Genomic DNA, 17,562 nt, shown 5'->3' with positions numbered 1-17,562 from the left:
TGGAGGGTCATCTTCTAGACTCATGACCACTGAACATCTGGACTAAATGAGTAGACGTGCACCTTTCATTTGTAACTGTCCTCCAGATATCAGATATATAGGATATTATGAAGGTACTCTGTGTTTTTCACTTGCTAAACTCAACCTTTTAAGGATTAGAAATCTCACTGGAAAGAAAATCAAGATACTAAAAGACAAAGATGCCCAGAATCAGCTGATCTTATGGCAGTCATTTGGTTTGCATAGTTTTACTCATTCCTACAGGTTTCTCATACATTCCTGCAAACATTTATTTAATATAGCATGTTGCAAGGTGTAAATAAATCCACACAGAATATCAGATCAAATCAGTTATGTGAAAACAAGCATGAGTGACTCAGCAGTACCTGGTCTTCTCTCTCTCTTCTCTCAAAACGGCTTTACATCAGTGCATCTCGCGTTGAGATTTTCTCTCGCGTTTAAGGACAATTGACAGAATTGTCACTTCCCTAATTGTGTCACTGTTGCATCGTCACAAATCTGTATCATCTTTTGCACATCTTTTCAAGTTTTAATTAAACCATTCGGTAGTCTCGCTCTCCAGAGATGGTTTACACATAAAGCCACCTCAAACACCTCAAGAGTACCAAATTGAGTTATTTTTAGCAGCTTATTGTGCTTAAGAGGCCAAAAACACACAGAATTGTCCAAATTCGGCCTGTCCTGGCGAGTATCCTCATAAACACAGTTGGTTTTGTGTTAAGTGAATGTAAGCAGTTGTTTAGAAAGTAAACCATTGTGGAATAGTATATTGGATCCATGCAGTCGGTCTTAAAGGGACAGCAGCCTAATAAAGCTTTACCGTCTGTCATTAATGTTAATCAAACATGAAAGGTAAAAAAAATCACTGCTCTTAACTAAATAACTTTTTTACTTTAATTTTAAGGATTAATCTGTTTTTAATTTACAGTTTATTCAATTTCTGTATATTTCTGTACCTGAATACTACTGTTAGACCTAAATGGTTTCCTAAATGAAATTCAGGTCCTGAATTTAGTTGATAATATTGGTTTAAAAACTAATAATATTCAGTGATGTGATATGTTCTCTGCGTGGAGTAATGTCTGGCACAGTAGCAGCTTGTACTTATTAAAACAAATAGAAAGCAAATACGTAGCATTAATGGTCATTAGTTAAAAAAAAAACATATGCTATGACAAATTTTAACAGATTTTTATTCTTATTTTATATGTTTAATGGAATATTAGGTTATGAATATTGTCTCAAAAGTCATGGAAATTTATTGGTAAAAATGTGTACGAGCTTTTATTCTTACATTTTATTCTTATTTTATATGTTTAATGGAATATTAGGTTATGAATATTGTCTCAAATGTCATGGAAATTTATTGGTATAATTGTTTACGAGATGTGTAATTTTGTCATTAATCACTTACCCCCATCTAAACCCTCGTTACAAAAAGTGTTCCCCTCGGTTCATATAACCCAGATTGCACATCTGATGGCAGATGATGTATTCTCACGATGACTTTCCTACCTTTTCTGGACCTTGACACTATTATTTATTTGGCAGTCTATGGGACAGTCACAGGCCTCCCGGTTTTCATCCAAAATATCTTAAATTGTGTCCCGATGACGAACGGAGCATTTACGGGTTTGGAACGACATGGGGGTAAGTGATTAATGGCAAAATTTTCATTTTGGGATGGAGTATCCCTTTAAAGCAGCTTCACACTGATAACCAGGAAAGTAACAGTGTTAATATTGTATAATTAACTGATTAAGAAACAAATATAATTTCAGCCGTAAAGCAGCTCTACAGAAGATAATATTGTCTGTATTTAGCTCTATTTAATGTTTCAATCCAATTCAGTAACTTTCAATGTTGCAATGTTCTTCAGTTACTAAACAAGTACATTTCAGATGTAAGCAGCTCTACAGAAGGTAATATTGTCAGTATTCAACTGAAGTCAGTCAATGTCAGTTCAATTTCGTTACAGTAACTGTCGATGTTGCAAGTTAGTGTCATTATCCAGCTCAATTAAGTCGTTTTAGTCACTGTGCCTTATATATAAACTTAGGTTAATACTCGGTCTCTATGTGTGTTGTGCAGTGATATAAACAGTAGCTGGTAAATAATATTATTAATAATTTGCTTTATGTGTATGTGTATTTTTAGCATGGCTGAAACTTGGTTTTGGCCGGTCAGCATCCAGAGATATCTCTGTTTGTCTCGTCTCTGACCAAAAATATCTGCATTTAACTTATTTTAAGAATAATTTAAGTGTTCTAACTGGAAAGACAACATACTGTTTAGGAATATATACATATTCGGGAAGAAGATTCATTAAAAAGAGAACAAGACGGGCTGACATGGTGTGTGTGGCTTTAGTTCTCAAGCATCTGTGTACTCTGGCTGTTCTGTGGTCAAAACGATGAAAATAGGAATTTATCAAATGTGTAGAATGTGCTTGAGAAACGGCTGTGTGTTTGTACTGGCGCAGCAAGTTGGTGTGCTGTTAGCTCCACGGGCCTGGCCCGACTAGACTGAGTCATGGGTCATTACAGAATATCGTGTGAGATTTAGTGTCCGTCTGAACCGCAGTCCCCAGATGTTTTGTTGATGTGTGAATGTAAAAACAGACCTAAACAGTCCCACTGGTCTGGGCTCTGTATTTACATTTAGTGCAGATTTATTTAAAGGTGCTGTATGTAGGATCGACAGCGAGTGGTTGAACTTGGTATTGCAGTCCCAATTCAAAATATTGGAGAGGGTTTTTTTCACCCGGCCCCTCCTCCTCAGACTTGAAGCACATGCAGGTTGCCAGATTGACAACACAAACAGAAGCGAGCGCACTTGAAGATGAATGAAATTAAATACACTGTATTTTTTGTCAACTGGCAACCCGGGGTGCCGAAATACAATTGGGTAAACTGGCAGTGGGCGGGTTTCACAAACCAAAACAGAGAATGAGATTCCGGCCCGGAACACTCAAAAACTTACATACAGCACCTTTAATAATGCATATTATTCATCAGTGTCCTTACGGACGTGCTAAATATGGCAAAGTTTTATTTTATTTATTTATTTTTCTATTTAAATGGCATCGATAAATGTATCTTTGTTTTTGTGTACAGGGAAAGAAGCACTGTGTGTCATTCCTGTGAAAAACATCCTCAGTGTCGAGAAACTGGAAGAAAGTGCCTTTAATCGCAAAAACGTGAGTAGCTCAGTCATATTTGTGAGTTTTTGTGTTCCTTTATAGCATGGTGCTAGCAATGCAGAGGTCATGAGTTTGATTCCCAGTGGACAAACATACAAATGAAATGTAAAATTTTGAATGTTGCTTTGGATAAAAGTGTCTGCAAACTAAAGCTTTTTTTTTTTGAAAACAATAAAAAATGTAATTATTCCAAACGTATGACTTGTAGCATATATGTAACATGCTCCTTTACCACTATTTGTTTTGCAGATGTTTCAGGTAATCCATTCAGAGAAACCTCTGTACGTGCAGGCGGGGAACTGCGTGGAGACCAACAGCTGGATCGAGGTACTGAGTCAGGTCAGCCGCTGTAACCCGGGACGGCTCAGCACGTTTCACCCGTCCGCTTACGTGGGTGGATTCTGGTTATGCTGTAAGGAAACCAATGAGAGCACCCCTGGCTGCAAACCCTGCACTGCGTAAGACATCTTATTAATACATTTACATTTTATGGCTTTATCAAATGTGTACACGTTCTTGTTTTTGATGTCTGACTTTTTCTTACAGGACGTTGGCTAATATTCAACTGGACATCGACTGTGACAGAGAAACAGAACGAATCTTCTCCTTCTTCTCCTCCAGCCGCTCCAGACTACAGAAGATGGAGGGTGTGTTTAGCCTAAGACAGTATAAAATCAAAACTGGCCAAATGTAGTTTCTTAATAATACGCATGTTTGGGATTCATCAGTGTATGTTTTCATAATATATCTTAGATTTCAGCACACTCTGTTTATTCTCTCAACCAACTTCATGCTTTTAATGTTCCATGATTTCCCATGATTTCATTATATGACTCTTTTAGTTTTATTATTTGGTCCAACTTGACCATTAAAAGAGCATAATATATGTCAAAAATATTTATATTTAAATATATTTATTAAAAAATTTGTCTAAAAAAATACATGACTATTTGCATTTCCACTTTGTCTAATTGTATTTATTAAAAAGTGCTGGTTTATTTGTCTGTGTCTACAGATGCCTGTGCCGGTATGTCGGTGTATCTTGGGCAGCAGGAGGATTGTTCAGCCTTTACTATACAGGACCCTAAAGAGACCTTCCGTACTATTAAAGAGCTCGGAGAAGTACTGGACGATCTGCAGGCTCATCATGATTTAAAGGGAGCGCTAACTGATGAACCAGGCACTATGTAAGACACCCAAAATGTGTTAGAATTGGCAGAGAATTAAGAAATCACATTTTTATACAAAGTGTAAAATGTAAATTGTAATATAGATCTTTAAAATTAATTAATTTTCTTATTATTTTTCATTCACTTAACCAAAACAAACATTTGCTGAAAATGTACTCATCCTCAGGCCATTCAAGATGAGTTTGAGTAGATGAGTTTGTTTCTTCATTGGAACAGATTTGGTGAAAATTAGCATTACATCACTTGCTCACCAGTAGATGCTCTGCAGTTAATGGGTACCGTCAGAATGAGGCTGATAAAAACATTACAATAATCCACAAGTAATCCACATGACTCCAGTCCATCAATTAATGTCTTGTGAAGCGAAAAGGTGCCTGTTTGTAACAAACAAATACATCAAGACATTTTTAACTTAAACCGTTGCTTCCACCTAAGAGTCTTCTATCCATAGTATTGCTTTCTCCAGTGAAAAAGTCTTGTCTCAATCAGGAGAGTAATATGCACAGATCAAGTACCATTTACCAGCGAAAACAGTCCAAAAATTTCAAAACAAATATGTGGGTGGATTTTGATGTGAGAAGACAACAGAGGATGGACTTTTTCACTGGAGAAAGCATTATTATGGATTATGGACTCATATTTTGTCCAGATGCAATGGGTAAAATGAAAACACAAACACTCTTAAATGGTACGTAAGTACGAAATGTCAGCCATCGTTGTATAACCTAATTATGGCATATAACTTTTGATGTAGTATTAAAAATACTTGACATTTACCTGGCCAAAGATTTTTTCCTAAATTTTAAAGATAATTATTTAATTATATTTAGCTTTGCTTCAGGGACATTCACCAATCAAGCGGAGTGATCAAAGTGATAACAATGACATCAATGCTGCCCAACTCTGCAGCGCTGGCAAGAACAGCTCTAGATATCAAGAAGAAGAAAAGGTTGTAAAATAAAAGTAAATTATTAAGGTTATTCTCTTTTATTTGGCCATATTAGGTGGGTTGGCCACTGGGCCTCAGAGGTTTCCTTCTAGGACTGTTTTAGTGAAGATGTGTTGTATTTGAAATATGGAAGGGAGCTGGGATGAATTTAAAATATAACAATGATATAACTTTACCAAAAAGTTCTATTATTGTCATAATATAAATAAAAAAAAAAAATATATATATATATATATATATATATATAAAAGTCAGTTAGTTAACCAAGTTGGAGTCTATTTCAATATTTTATTACTGGTTTGAGGTACAGGATTTTTTTTTTTTTTTTTTTTTATCTAAATGAATCTAAAAAAAAAAAAAGAAAGAAAATGGTGCCACTAAAATGTAGTAGACAAACTCATCTTCATCTTGGATGGCAAATAATTGTAAAAGTAAATTTTCAGCAAACATTTTTAATCCTGAATCAAAATTCTATTAAACTAAATTTTGTCTTGTGTGTATATGGGGAGTAAAATGTTTTGAAATTCTTTTTACTTCTATTTATAGCGAGAATCCTATAGTTGGAAAGACAGTGTAACCTTGTGACTGCAAGACCATGTGGTACTGACACAGCCACACAAGCAGAGGGCGCTGTATTTGTCGACATAGAGGAGCATAACAGCACTCTGAGAAGTGCTGCCATTCCACTCGTGACTGAGGTTTACCTCCAGTAATGGCCTGTCTGGAGTCGCAATGTACTGGGAAGAATTTGGCCAGTCAAGAGTCAAGTGGTGTGTCCGTGAGTTGCTATCATTGGAAAAATCAAGCTCTTTTCTCTGTGTTCGGTCTCTGTTTTATATCAGATTTTAAGATCGTTTAGTAACCTCAATCGCCAGTCCGCACAGTAAGAAAAGATTCCAATCACCTCTTATCCATTCCTAAACAGGCTGTGAAAGTCCAGACACCAAGAGTTTGTCTGAGAAATTATAGCTGCTAAAATAGTCTTTGAAAGAACTCAACCTTCACATTTTTCTTTACAAAGCATCAGTTTTTCAGGCTACTGGTTGTCTGATGTTTTGACAAGTAAAATAACCATGTCAAAGGGAATCTTCCATCGTTCTTTATATTTGTAGTATCATCCCTCTCAGCCATCCCTTTGAGTGTGTGCATGGTTTTCTATCTGTAGTGGATAGAATTAATCTGCCTTATAAATTCTGTGGAGGTACTTACAGTGCCACACTTGTGTATGAATTAGGGACTAATGCAGAAGCACTTTAGATATTTGGAATGTTCCAGATGAGATTGTTTTAGATACGTCGTATCAACCTTTTTTCCTGATATTGATCAGTTACATGATCAACTCTTGTGTAATGTTCTGTAGATAACGTTCATATCCTGTAGATTTTTACTAGCTATTTTTCTTACGCCAAAGATGTTGTTTTGTAGGTTTTCTTGACTTGAAAATGGTATACATGTAGTTTTTTTAATATAGAACTTTTAAAAAAGGAAAATGGCTATCTATATTTCATGGACGTACATTTTGGGAGCATTAAACATTTTGATAAACATGGAGAAGATTGCACTCAATCAATCTTTGTAATTTTATCCCATACAAACAATGACAAATGGTTGGATATTTTATAGTACGCTGTCATGAGCTCTGTTCCAAAACTTAGTGAGATGCCTGTAAAGATGACATTTTAAGGCAGCAAAATTGTGCACAAAAACAAAAAGGCTGTTCAGCAAAATCAAATTATAGAGAATGAATTCCCATAATGCACTGCAGCAAACTCTGTGAGGAAAAAAACAAAAACAATTCCAGAGGCATTTAAGAAAAATACCTATTGATTATGAATGTATTTTAGTTTGATGCAGAACAGAAACTAATTTCTCAATATTTGTGTATGCTATGTGTATTTTTGCTTGAGTGTTGAGCTGTTAGCTTAGCAACATGCTAACAGCAAATGCTAATTGGAATCAGTTGGAATTGGATTTAATGTAATAAGTGTGATATGCAAACTTCTGTTTGGATGCTGTCTTAAAATATATCTGCCAGTGTCAACAAGGCAGCTCACTAGTGTTTTGAATGCAGCTATAAACGTAGATTGTCTGGTATGAATTCTGCTTGAGAAGTAACAATCACCTGCATCATGTTTGTTGTGTCACAGTTGTGTTGTAGTTGCGTGGTGGAATTGTCATGTAATTTCCTGATAACCACCTACTGTTTTTTACAGGTCTACACATTCACAGTTTTGTTTTAAAATGACCCCGTTCTCAACTGTACTGAGGGGGTTTTCTGTGTCTTTGCTATAACGTTGGAGACTGTTATGTTCTGCTTGGTATGCTTGTGTTTTGCATATATTGTTAGTCTAGATCAGTGGTTCTCTCCTAAAAGGTTAAAAATGTTCCACAATAAGATGAACTAACCGTATAATAATGAATAAGTTCAGGTAGCAAAATAAATAAAAGAAAAGAGGCTTAATTCTGAACTTAAAAAATATCAACCTATGTAATGATATAACAAATTCATGGGATTGAACATTTTAATAATTCAGTTCTATTGTTCTATAATTAAGAAGAACAATCAAGGCATTTTTTTTTTTTTTTTTTTTTTTTTTGAAAACTTAGGGTTAGTATTTCAGCTCTTTGCATTCTGTCTATGTGTCATTGTGGGGCCAGTGCACACAGAACAATTTTATCCACAAATTCCATTCTGAGACCAATTTCTGTAATTGTAAAGAATGTTTATTGTCGTATAGGGGAAAATCACAGGCCTTTGATTGTCTTTGAGATTTTGATAGCTCGCGTGCAATGAAGTACCAATAGAGTACTGCAGTGAGGCCTGGTTCCCTCAACAAAATCCATATAGGATTATTCTCTTGGCTTTTGGATTATTGCAGAAAATAAGCACTTTGACCAACAAAAGTTTATGATGCTTGCACATTTTGTTCATCATGGTCTTCTCAATTTTGAACCCTAAATACAGTTACCTGAAGTAAAAAGCTTAATGTAGGCTATAACGGCACTACACCACAATCAGTCACATGACTTCAGTGTTCCCGACAACCTCTGTAGTCCCACTGAGCCAGTTGTTACCAACTGCCTTTCTCAAGACAATTAAAAGCTCTAAAAAAATCTTAAGGGTTTTTTATTAATGTATTAAAATTAGATTAAAAGTGCTAAATTGGTTACTAATTTCTGGGTTTTGGCTTACGTAAATACATCACTGCAGTAGTGTATAGAACTGATGAATTTTGAAGACGTTGTTTTCTATAAGTATGCAAACCTGCGCCACTCGTATAGTTTTCTGTTACATTACAGATCCCCCAAATAGTTATCTTGTCCAGAAATGACTTTGTCTGGTCCGGATATGGATATATGACTCCTTAAATGTGAGGAGAAAATGCTTTCCATATCCTTTGTTTATAGCATCTGTCATTTGACAGAAGCTCATCAAATCAGGCAGATGCCAATATAGATGGGTTGAGAAAAAAACTCCCAGCAACATCAAATACAGGCTGCAGTGAGGACATGGTTTGTCGAAACCACAGTGTTTTTGAGAATTATTGGCAGCTGAGAGCATGAAACCAATGAAATATTGTACAATACACAATTTTGGTACCATGTTGGGTCACCAGCTGTTGTCCAATGTAAACTCTGGGTCATGAAGCAAAACCACTTGAGAACCATTGATCTAGATAAACTAAAAAAATCTAACCTGTTAATGTGACCATTTTACATTCTTTTAAAAAGACACCTTAGCACTATGAGAGAAGAATATGTGAAAAATAAATGGGGACCGCAGGAACCAGCAAGTGTTGCTTTCTTTGAATTTGGCATATCAGAGAAAGCAAATCGATTTCTGTCATACCTCAAACTCCATTGTAAAGTTTTTCGATGTCAGAACATTCCATTCTAAACAAACTTTGGCGAAAACACAAGACTACAGGACATCAGTCTACATTTGTGAATTTTAAGTGATGTGCCTCTCAACCAGATATATATTTTTGTAAATCAGGAAATTTTGAAAGCTGAAAGATTGTACTGAGCATTGATGAAGAGGCCTGAAACAAAATTTGCCATTTTAGCACAAACGATTATGCAACATTCACCTTTCGTTTACGGTGTCAGAATATATATATTTGACTTACTCTAGGTCCATCAGATGTGTGTAATTTGTGTGTATTTATCTTTTCTCATGTGTGATGTGTAGATGTTTGTAGCACACTGTGAACTGAGTGTTGGCATGATATGTTGATGCATTGGTTGAATGGTACGTAGATGTTCATCTGGTACTCTGCGGCTCCAGTGAGCTTCAGTAGAAATGTGGTACTGATCATCCTCCCTTCATAACTGTGGTAGAGCAAAGATCCTTGTGGGCTTGTTTAGCATTGTGGTGATACCACAGACCTCTTCCATTCATTAGACTTGTTGGACTGAATTAAGTGGTTTCTGTGTAATTGTGTAATACCCCAACCCACCCATCTCTGAACTGGGGCATATTCTCATCTAGTGTAAACATACAGAAACCGTTACAACCAGCATCCAGTGGCCTTTTAGAATGCCCCATCCTCCCCAGAACTAAATATTCTTCTTTAACATTCCCAATTTAGCACTTATCTTTGAGTTTATGGAGCAATGCAGACAATCACCATATCATACGAATGTTTCAAACCATTATGTGCTCCTGTTATAATGTTTGTGCTCGAATTCCATCCCGTTGCCATAATTGGGTCTGCAAGTCGCCTTTTGAAAACCTTGTAGTTTAAATAATGCATTTCTTAAATTATTATATTTTTAGATCAGTAATGTAGGTCTGTAAAACTGCTATAAATATTTGCACAAATTTGACCACTTTTTTTTTGTCTGCCCATTCCCATTCCTCTTCCAATGTATTACTAACTGTACTGGACATGCTTGCTTCATTTTGTTATTTAAATGTTTTTATACCATTATTTTCACAGTACAAGCTCACATAATTCCTCTGTTATTAGTTCTGTGGTATTAATTTACAATAAAAATATTGTTTGTGTGAATCTGTTTTGTGTGTGTGATATCAGTGGTTTTGTACCAAAATTTAGATTTAAATACAATGATTTTCACAATTCAGATGAATAGCACATTGAGCTATTGTGGCACACTATTATTGGAATAGCTCATTTATGCTGTAATAACTTTTGAATTACTTTTGTTTATTTAGAAATATGCAACAAATCAAACACCACTTTTGGACACCTCAGTCGTAATTTAAAAAGAAATATATATGAAAGAAAAGACAGAAGAAAACAATTAAACCTTCACATTTCAATTAATATCACAACTGACCGACTAATCATAGAATTAATAAGATGTGTAAAATCAGTTGATTTATGTTTAAAAGAAAGTACATGTATGAACAGCACATTTTAGCAAATTGCAAAGAACAAGATCGTCATCACATAACTATCTTCAGCTTCTCAAAGAGATGCTGCGAAACCTGTAAAATATGAACTGTGGCAATTGTCTTGTGGCAAATGCATGTGGTGGTTGCATGTGGATTTCACTGGACTGAATTGGAGATGTGCCCAAACTTCCAAATACCAGATTTCTGTAGATTTCTTATCCGACCTTTTCCCGCGGCCTTCAGTCTATGGAAAGTATGTGCTGAATTTCCCCACTTCTCCTTACATGAACTGTGATTGTGTATTATCAGAGACTGGGAACTGCTCCAGTGCAAATGAAAACATATGGCAGAGTAACGTTTTCATCTCAAACATTTGATGTCAAGAATAATTCGAGTGATATCAGTCGAATTTAAACATTGCAGAGAATAAATAGAAAGTCTCATTGATTGTAAAACCATATGTTGATTTTGGTCTGTCCCACTGCAGAGATCTTGACCTTCTCGACTGTCTCCCACAAATTCACATAACGTCATTATTTTGGCATCTGTTAAAATAAAAAAATCTTATTACATCATGTAACATCATTTACAACTTTTCCACAGCATTATTGTAATTTTTACACAATCATCTGACATGAAACAGCATCAAAACTGTAACGTTATGGAATAAAATGTTGACCGATGAAGAGGTAATAATTACAGTCAAGCTTTGGAAAAAAAAAGGGCAGTGCTTTATCAAGTAAACCACCATGCAAGTTTAGTAGGCCTATGTCAGAAAAGACACATATTGAGCTGGTTATGTCATGCAAACGTCATAATGTATTAGTTTACAAATGCAAATTGCACTATGGTAAAATGTTTCCCCTTTTAAGGAACTCATGCTGCGTCCTTTGGTGAACACTATGGAGAATGCTGCCAGCATGACCGCTGTCTGAAGCACATGTGAAAAAACATCAATCTTACTGGTCAACATAGCCTTTGATGAAAAGGGCACCTATTGAATACCTCACCAACTTTTGTCTTCAGGAGCCATCTGTTTGAAGTGCATCTGAAAGACCAATGCAGGTGAGCTTTGTAGAAAGTGTGAGCCTCCATGCCCGAGGACATGTATCATGTGTCTTGGTTAGGAGATCGAGGGCTCTGAATGCGGTCATTGTAAATGTTTCCAATGAGAAAGCTTAATTTATGTTTGTCCCTCTTCTCGAGAGATAATGGACAAGCCTCTGTGTCTCACGGTTCAGGTCCTGCTGCTGCTGAAGCACGTTGAAGACTCGTATCGGAGGGTTTGCAGGTCGAGCTTGCGGAGAAGTTTGAGAAGGGTCTGAAATTTTTGAAAGCTTCCACTGCAAGCTTATGCACTCTGCGGCTTTCAGATGCTCTTTTAAAGATTATCTGAATCCCATGGATAGCGCTATAATGAGTCGAGCGTGCCTTAGGGAATGTGTGCCTCCGTGTTTTTATTCTAACACTCGAGGCTTTATTCTGCTTTTGTGTTTTTTGTCTTGGCAAAGAACACGTGTGTTCAGTGCTACACGCTTATTGTGATGAGTCAAGATATCTAAGCTTCACTTGCATTTGTTCCACTTCCCGAGGGATGTGATTTAATTGTGTGCGAAAGAACAAACTGGACATTCTGCAAAACATCTTCTTTTGTGTTGCTCTCAAGCAAGAAAATCATATGGATTTGTAATGACGTAAGTGTGAAAGAATGCATAGTAAGTATAGAAAATAATGTAACATTAAATACCAAGCAACAGCCACAAACACAAACCACAATACATTGTTGACTGAAACTTTCTACTCTAAAACTGGGACTCCTGCCATGGTGAGTGTCCCGGTGTACAGCAGATTTATTGATCTTGAGTCAGGAAACGAGTAACAGAGAAACTCCTGGAAGGAGACATGAAACATGAGTTTAATGAACTACAGTAATACATCTTGGCAGTGTTCGAAATGTGTGATTACATACCAGAGAACTCCAATAAATATACTCTGAAATCAGTGGGTTCACTTTGTCTGCAGCATGTGTTTCAATGTTTCCTATAGATTAATCGGAAGTGCGTGTGTTCTCTGTTGTTTGGATGAATGTTTATGTGTGGATATAAGGGAAGTTTTAACCTCGGATTGGGTGAGCATCTCTCCAAACACTGTTCCTCTGAGCTGCACACCATCATCTTTATTTTCGGCAGTCTTTTACTGGTTGTTCAGTTTGGAATTTTGAGAAATTTTTTTACTGGTTGTTCATTTTTGTATTTTGAGAAATATTGAGTAGAAGTGAGTGAAAAATGAATGAGGGAATGATAGAGAAACCAATTAAAAGGGTAAGGATCATGCTAGGACAAATATGACCCCCACAGCTGGACATTGGGATATTTGACTAGGGAATGAGAATGTGTTCTCAACTGGACATTGGGTGTTTTAAAAACCTAACTCTAGGCTGATCAGAACAAAACAAAACATATATATATACACACACACACACACACACACACACACAAACACAAACATCATTATTATTTCATATAAATTGATTATTCATCAATATACTATATAAGGAAAGATTGTATAAGAACATTTTACTGTTAAACTTTTAGCCTGTACCGGATGATGATAATGCATCATCAATATATTATTAGGATAAATAAATTTCTAATTTAAATTTACCCAGGGTTTATTTATTTTGATATTTTAGTTTGTAATTTATGTTTATAATGGGTTTTTAATAGCTGTGATCAGATTTTTGCAGAATATGTAAATGCAGCTGGGTAATACATCACTTATTTCATATAAATTGATTCATTTATCAATAGTAATACATCACTTATTTCATATAAATTGATTCATTTATCAATATGTACTAATATAAGGAAAGATGGGACAATTTTAAGAACAGTGAGCATTTACTGTTAAACTTTAATGGCATTTCAGGATGAATATATATTAGGATAATAAATTGCTTCTAATTTGAAAATTTACCCAGTAAACCTCTTATCCCTGATGGAGGGAATGGAGCGTTATGTGATAGCATTAGGAGTCTTTTTGCAGCCCCAATCATAGTTTAAGAGAAAATGCCATGAAAAATTGGCAGTTTTTTACTTCCCCGTACATTTGGGTATAAAGATGGCGCCATAATTAAAGGATGATGGGACACCTAGCTCCGGGCATGTTAACACAAATACTGGGCCAGGCATCAATCTCCTCCAGAAAAGGAATTTCTGTTAAAGGAGCCCACAGATCTGCAGATGTCTGCTAGAGAGGTGCCATGCGCCAAAGCTCAGGAGGAGGCTACACTCGGAGTGGAGTGATAGAGAGCAGGAGGCATGCTTTTATTGGTCAGGGTTGCAAAATGGGAAAAATGTCTCGGTTACGCATATATGTGTATCGTAAACCTCTTTGCCCTGATCCCGGAAGGGGAATGGAGAAGTTATGTAGACAGGCCTGGGATACTCACTTAGAAAAGTCTTTACTTTGGGGAGCCCCAATCACCTCTGAGATCTTAAGTTTAAGAGAAAAGGGCCAATGAAAATTGGCGAGAGTGGATTTTGCATGATCTTGCTCAGGGACCAGCCACTGCCCCGTATGTGCTATGGGTACATACACTAAGGGTGGCACCATGCTCGAACATCTGGGTAGGGAATTACCCTCAGAGAAGGATCACACTGATAGAGGGACACCTATGGTGTCTCCGGGCCATGTTAACATCATTGTACGTATGTGTGTGTATGTTGGATGGATGCATTCTGTGTTTGATTTCAGTGAGTGAATCAGATGGGTGGGATAGCTAGGTGCGTGTTTGTTAACACAAATAATTGGTGGGGCATGAATCTATTTCATAAAGGAGATTTTTGAAGGTGGAGTCTTTGAACAAGTTTTTGGTTTTCATCCCCCAGGGGAGGCATAAGGGATCACCTTAGTATTGGTGCCACCAGAAAATATTAAACGTCTGTTTCTCTGTTTGAATCATTACTATCCACAACACTGAAAATAAGCGGCTCAGACATTCTGAACTTCTGCCGGGATGCCCAGAGGGATGCGGACAGCCTTCCCCCCTTCTCCCTGGCCTCTGTAGCAGACAAAGAGCTCCACTGCTCAGCAGAGCTTCTGAGCTGTCCCAGGGAGTACAATGGTGTGGTCCACTTTATCCAAGTCTCCCAGTGCTCGTTCAGGACACTTGCACCACACAATAAGGGGTGGATCTGACCACCTAGACTCCCAGGGGCATCTTTGCGTCTGGTTGATGCAGGGCCTCATGCCCTACTGTTAAAGTACTGTTGGAAGCCCAGAGCTGGTGCTTCCTATAGGGGCAGGGTATTGCCTAGGGCCTTCTCTTGAGGCGGGGCTCGTATTGGGGGTCTTGGTCTTATTGGGAATTTTGTGTTCATGTACTGGGTTTGGTGTCAAGTTGAGTTTAGTGTAGACAGGCCTGAACACTGGGTACTCTTTACTTACCTGTGTGAGTAATCCATTTTTTTGATTGCAAAAATAGATTGATGGAATATAAACTTGTTTCTGTCGTCAGGATCATTTCTGTCTTAGAATTCACTGGTTTATTACGAGTTTTAAAGAGCGTGAGTTTACCTCTTGATGCTTTGAAATGACTACAGCGGTTGACATTTCGTCTGGATCCTTACTAAAGTAGCTACAAAGCAAAGTTTGTATTCAAAGACACTGGTTTAAGATTTTTTTTTTTTTTTTTTTAAATAAGTACCTCATGTCTGTAGCATTCTGCTCAAGATTACAAGAACATAATACTTAATTTTCAGTTTCAAAAACCCCTCATCATTGCTGAAGATTTTGCTTTTTGTATAATAGGTAGCATGCAATACATAATATCATATTATAAATGTTAATGATAAGATCTGTGGTATTGCAATCAAGCTTTGTACACACGACATACTGGTGCTCTGTTTTATTGAACACGATTGTATGGTCACTTTTATACAGTAAACAGATAGGGAATTTGGCACAGTGTCGTTGTTGAACGTACATGTTCACAATGAATTGGCGAGAGGATAAATGCTGATTCCGCGACACTCCTAGATGTGTGTTGCACTCATGAAGACAACACAATAGTGAGGAAAGAGTCAGCTTCAAAAGAGTGAGTGGGCAGGTGTAGATTAAATTTCGTCAAAGTTAATGGAATAGCAATCAGGACCAATGTTCCTGTGTAATGGAGCCACGACACATTTACTGGTGATTGTCGACGCTAAGCCAGCAAATTTAAGGACTGGATTGCAGCAAGTTATGCACCAAACACCCACATCATTCTGAAAGATTTTGCTTTCAAAACCATCGAAGAGCATTTAGATTTGTGTTCAGTTGTTTGGGATTTACCACAGCACGCTTGTAAGAGACGATTCATCTGTGGCCTCCAACTTGGTTGTTTGGAAAATTGGTGTTTGGCACAGTGATGGACTGATTAATATGTGGATTGTTTATTTGGGGAGTGTTGGGTGGTGTTGTAGGAAAAAATGATAGATGGGTTTATGTTTGTGTTCAGTTGTTTTGGGATACCACAGCAGCTTGTAAGCGATAATGGCCTCCAACCATCGAAGAGCTTAGATCTGTGTTCAGTTGTTGAGTTTCAGTCCTTTCTGCGTGTGAATGGGATTCAACACATCAGATCTGCGCCTTATCACCCATCCACCAATGGCCTGGATGGTAGGTTTTTCCTGAATCTGAGGTTGAAAACTTTTCTGTTGTCTTATAGGACTTGTAGGCCTATTTACAACATTTCTGTTCACAAAGCTATATAAACCATAACGCTGCAACATAAATAAAAAAAGGGGGGGGGGGGGGGGGGGGGGCTATTTTAGAAAATATAAAAGCTTTGCAGACTTTATTTGCTCATGTCAGGAGTGAAATATTGCTATTTCACAGATAGGGTTACTAAGTGACTATAATTCTAGTCTCATATTAACGCATAGATTTAAGACTATACTTTTGAAAACTCTAAATCTAAACCTTGCATCACTGTAAATGGGATTTTTGTTTTGTTTTGCAAACTGAGGAACTACATTATTTTCTGTAGTATAACGGACAGATTGTCGCAGAAGATGTCCATGAAGCTTCACTTGTTTTGAACCTGGAACATTGCTTTAACACAAACCATTTGGTTTTCATAACACATGGCCTAGCTACAACCAGTCTAATGGAAATCTGTCCTGTATTGATAACTGTAACATATGTTAGGATATTTTTAGAGAGACTAGTGGACACATTGAATATGTAAAAAACCTGACATTAATGGAAACATTTTAATTGAAGCAGGTAATGCTTCAAAATGCATGAACTCAGCAAATGATGTCCATATGTGAACAGAACACTGACCTGCTGACAGACTCTGAAACCTCTAACTGAACACTGCACTGTTCTGTGCTCAATATGTACGAGTCCTGTTTTCTGTATATGCACTCTCTAAAAATAAAAGATATTTTTAATGCAGTTATTTGGAGTCTTTTGCTGCTTTTAATTTTTGTCTTATTTGATTAATTGTCTATAATCAGGCATTGATGTCAAATATTTACTAATAGTCTGTAGAGTTTCAGTGCTGTTACAGTAGAAGAGTTTTGAGTCATGTAATGTTTCAAAGTATTAATTATATTGCGTTACTATCATATGTGATTGTGTCAGTCAGAAGCAAAACAGTGTGTAGATAAAACAGCCTGAAATTTTATGTTCAGCCTTATGAGAGTGAAGCTTCGTTTTTATTTTGCCGCCATGTACATTGCCTTTGGTGTAAAATATTAACTTTTTTAACAGAGCTTGTACAAAAAATATATCATTATAATTAAAATTAAAGTAATACTTTTAAGTATAAAAGACATAAAAAAATACA

At 36.7% G+C, this 17,562-nt stretch overlaps 1 protein-coding gene across 1 annotated transcript in view; it reads left to right on the top strand.

Annotated features, from left to right (window-relative positions):
* Window positions 1–10,377, top strand: part of LOC109087896 (ras GTPase-activating protein 2-like) — a 28,654-nt gene extending 18,277 nt beyond the window's left edge. Inside the window, exons 18-22 of the mRNA XM_042774923.1 lie at window positions 3,138–3,220; window positions 3,473–3,681; window positions 3,770–3,870; window positions 4,239–4,410; window positions 5,909–10,377. Coding sequence (XP_042630857.1) covers window positions 3,138–3,220; window positions 3,473–3,681; window positions 3,770–3,870; window positions 4,239–4,410; window positions 5,909–5,939 — 596 coding nt within the window. The 3' untranslated portion in view covers window positions 5,940–10,377. The remainder of the gene's footprint in view (window positions 1–3,137; window positions 3,221–3,472; window positions 3,682–3,769; window positions 3,871–4,238; window positions 4,411–5,908) is intronic.
* Window positions 10,378–17,562: the final 7,185 nt, after the last annotated feature.

Source organism: Cyprinus carpio, chromosome A18 (genome assembly GCF_018340385.1).
Source record: "Cyprinus carpio isolate SPL01 chromosome A18, ASM1834038v1, whole genome shotgun sequence".
Classification (NCBI taxonomy): Eukaryota; Metazoa; Chordata; class Actinopteri; order Cypriniformes; family Cyprinidae; genus Cyprinus; species Cyprinus carpio.
The sequence above is the reverse complement of the archived record's forward strand: the minus strand, read 5'-3'. Positions and strand labels throughout refer to the sequence as shown.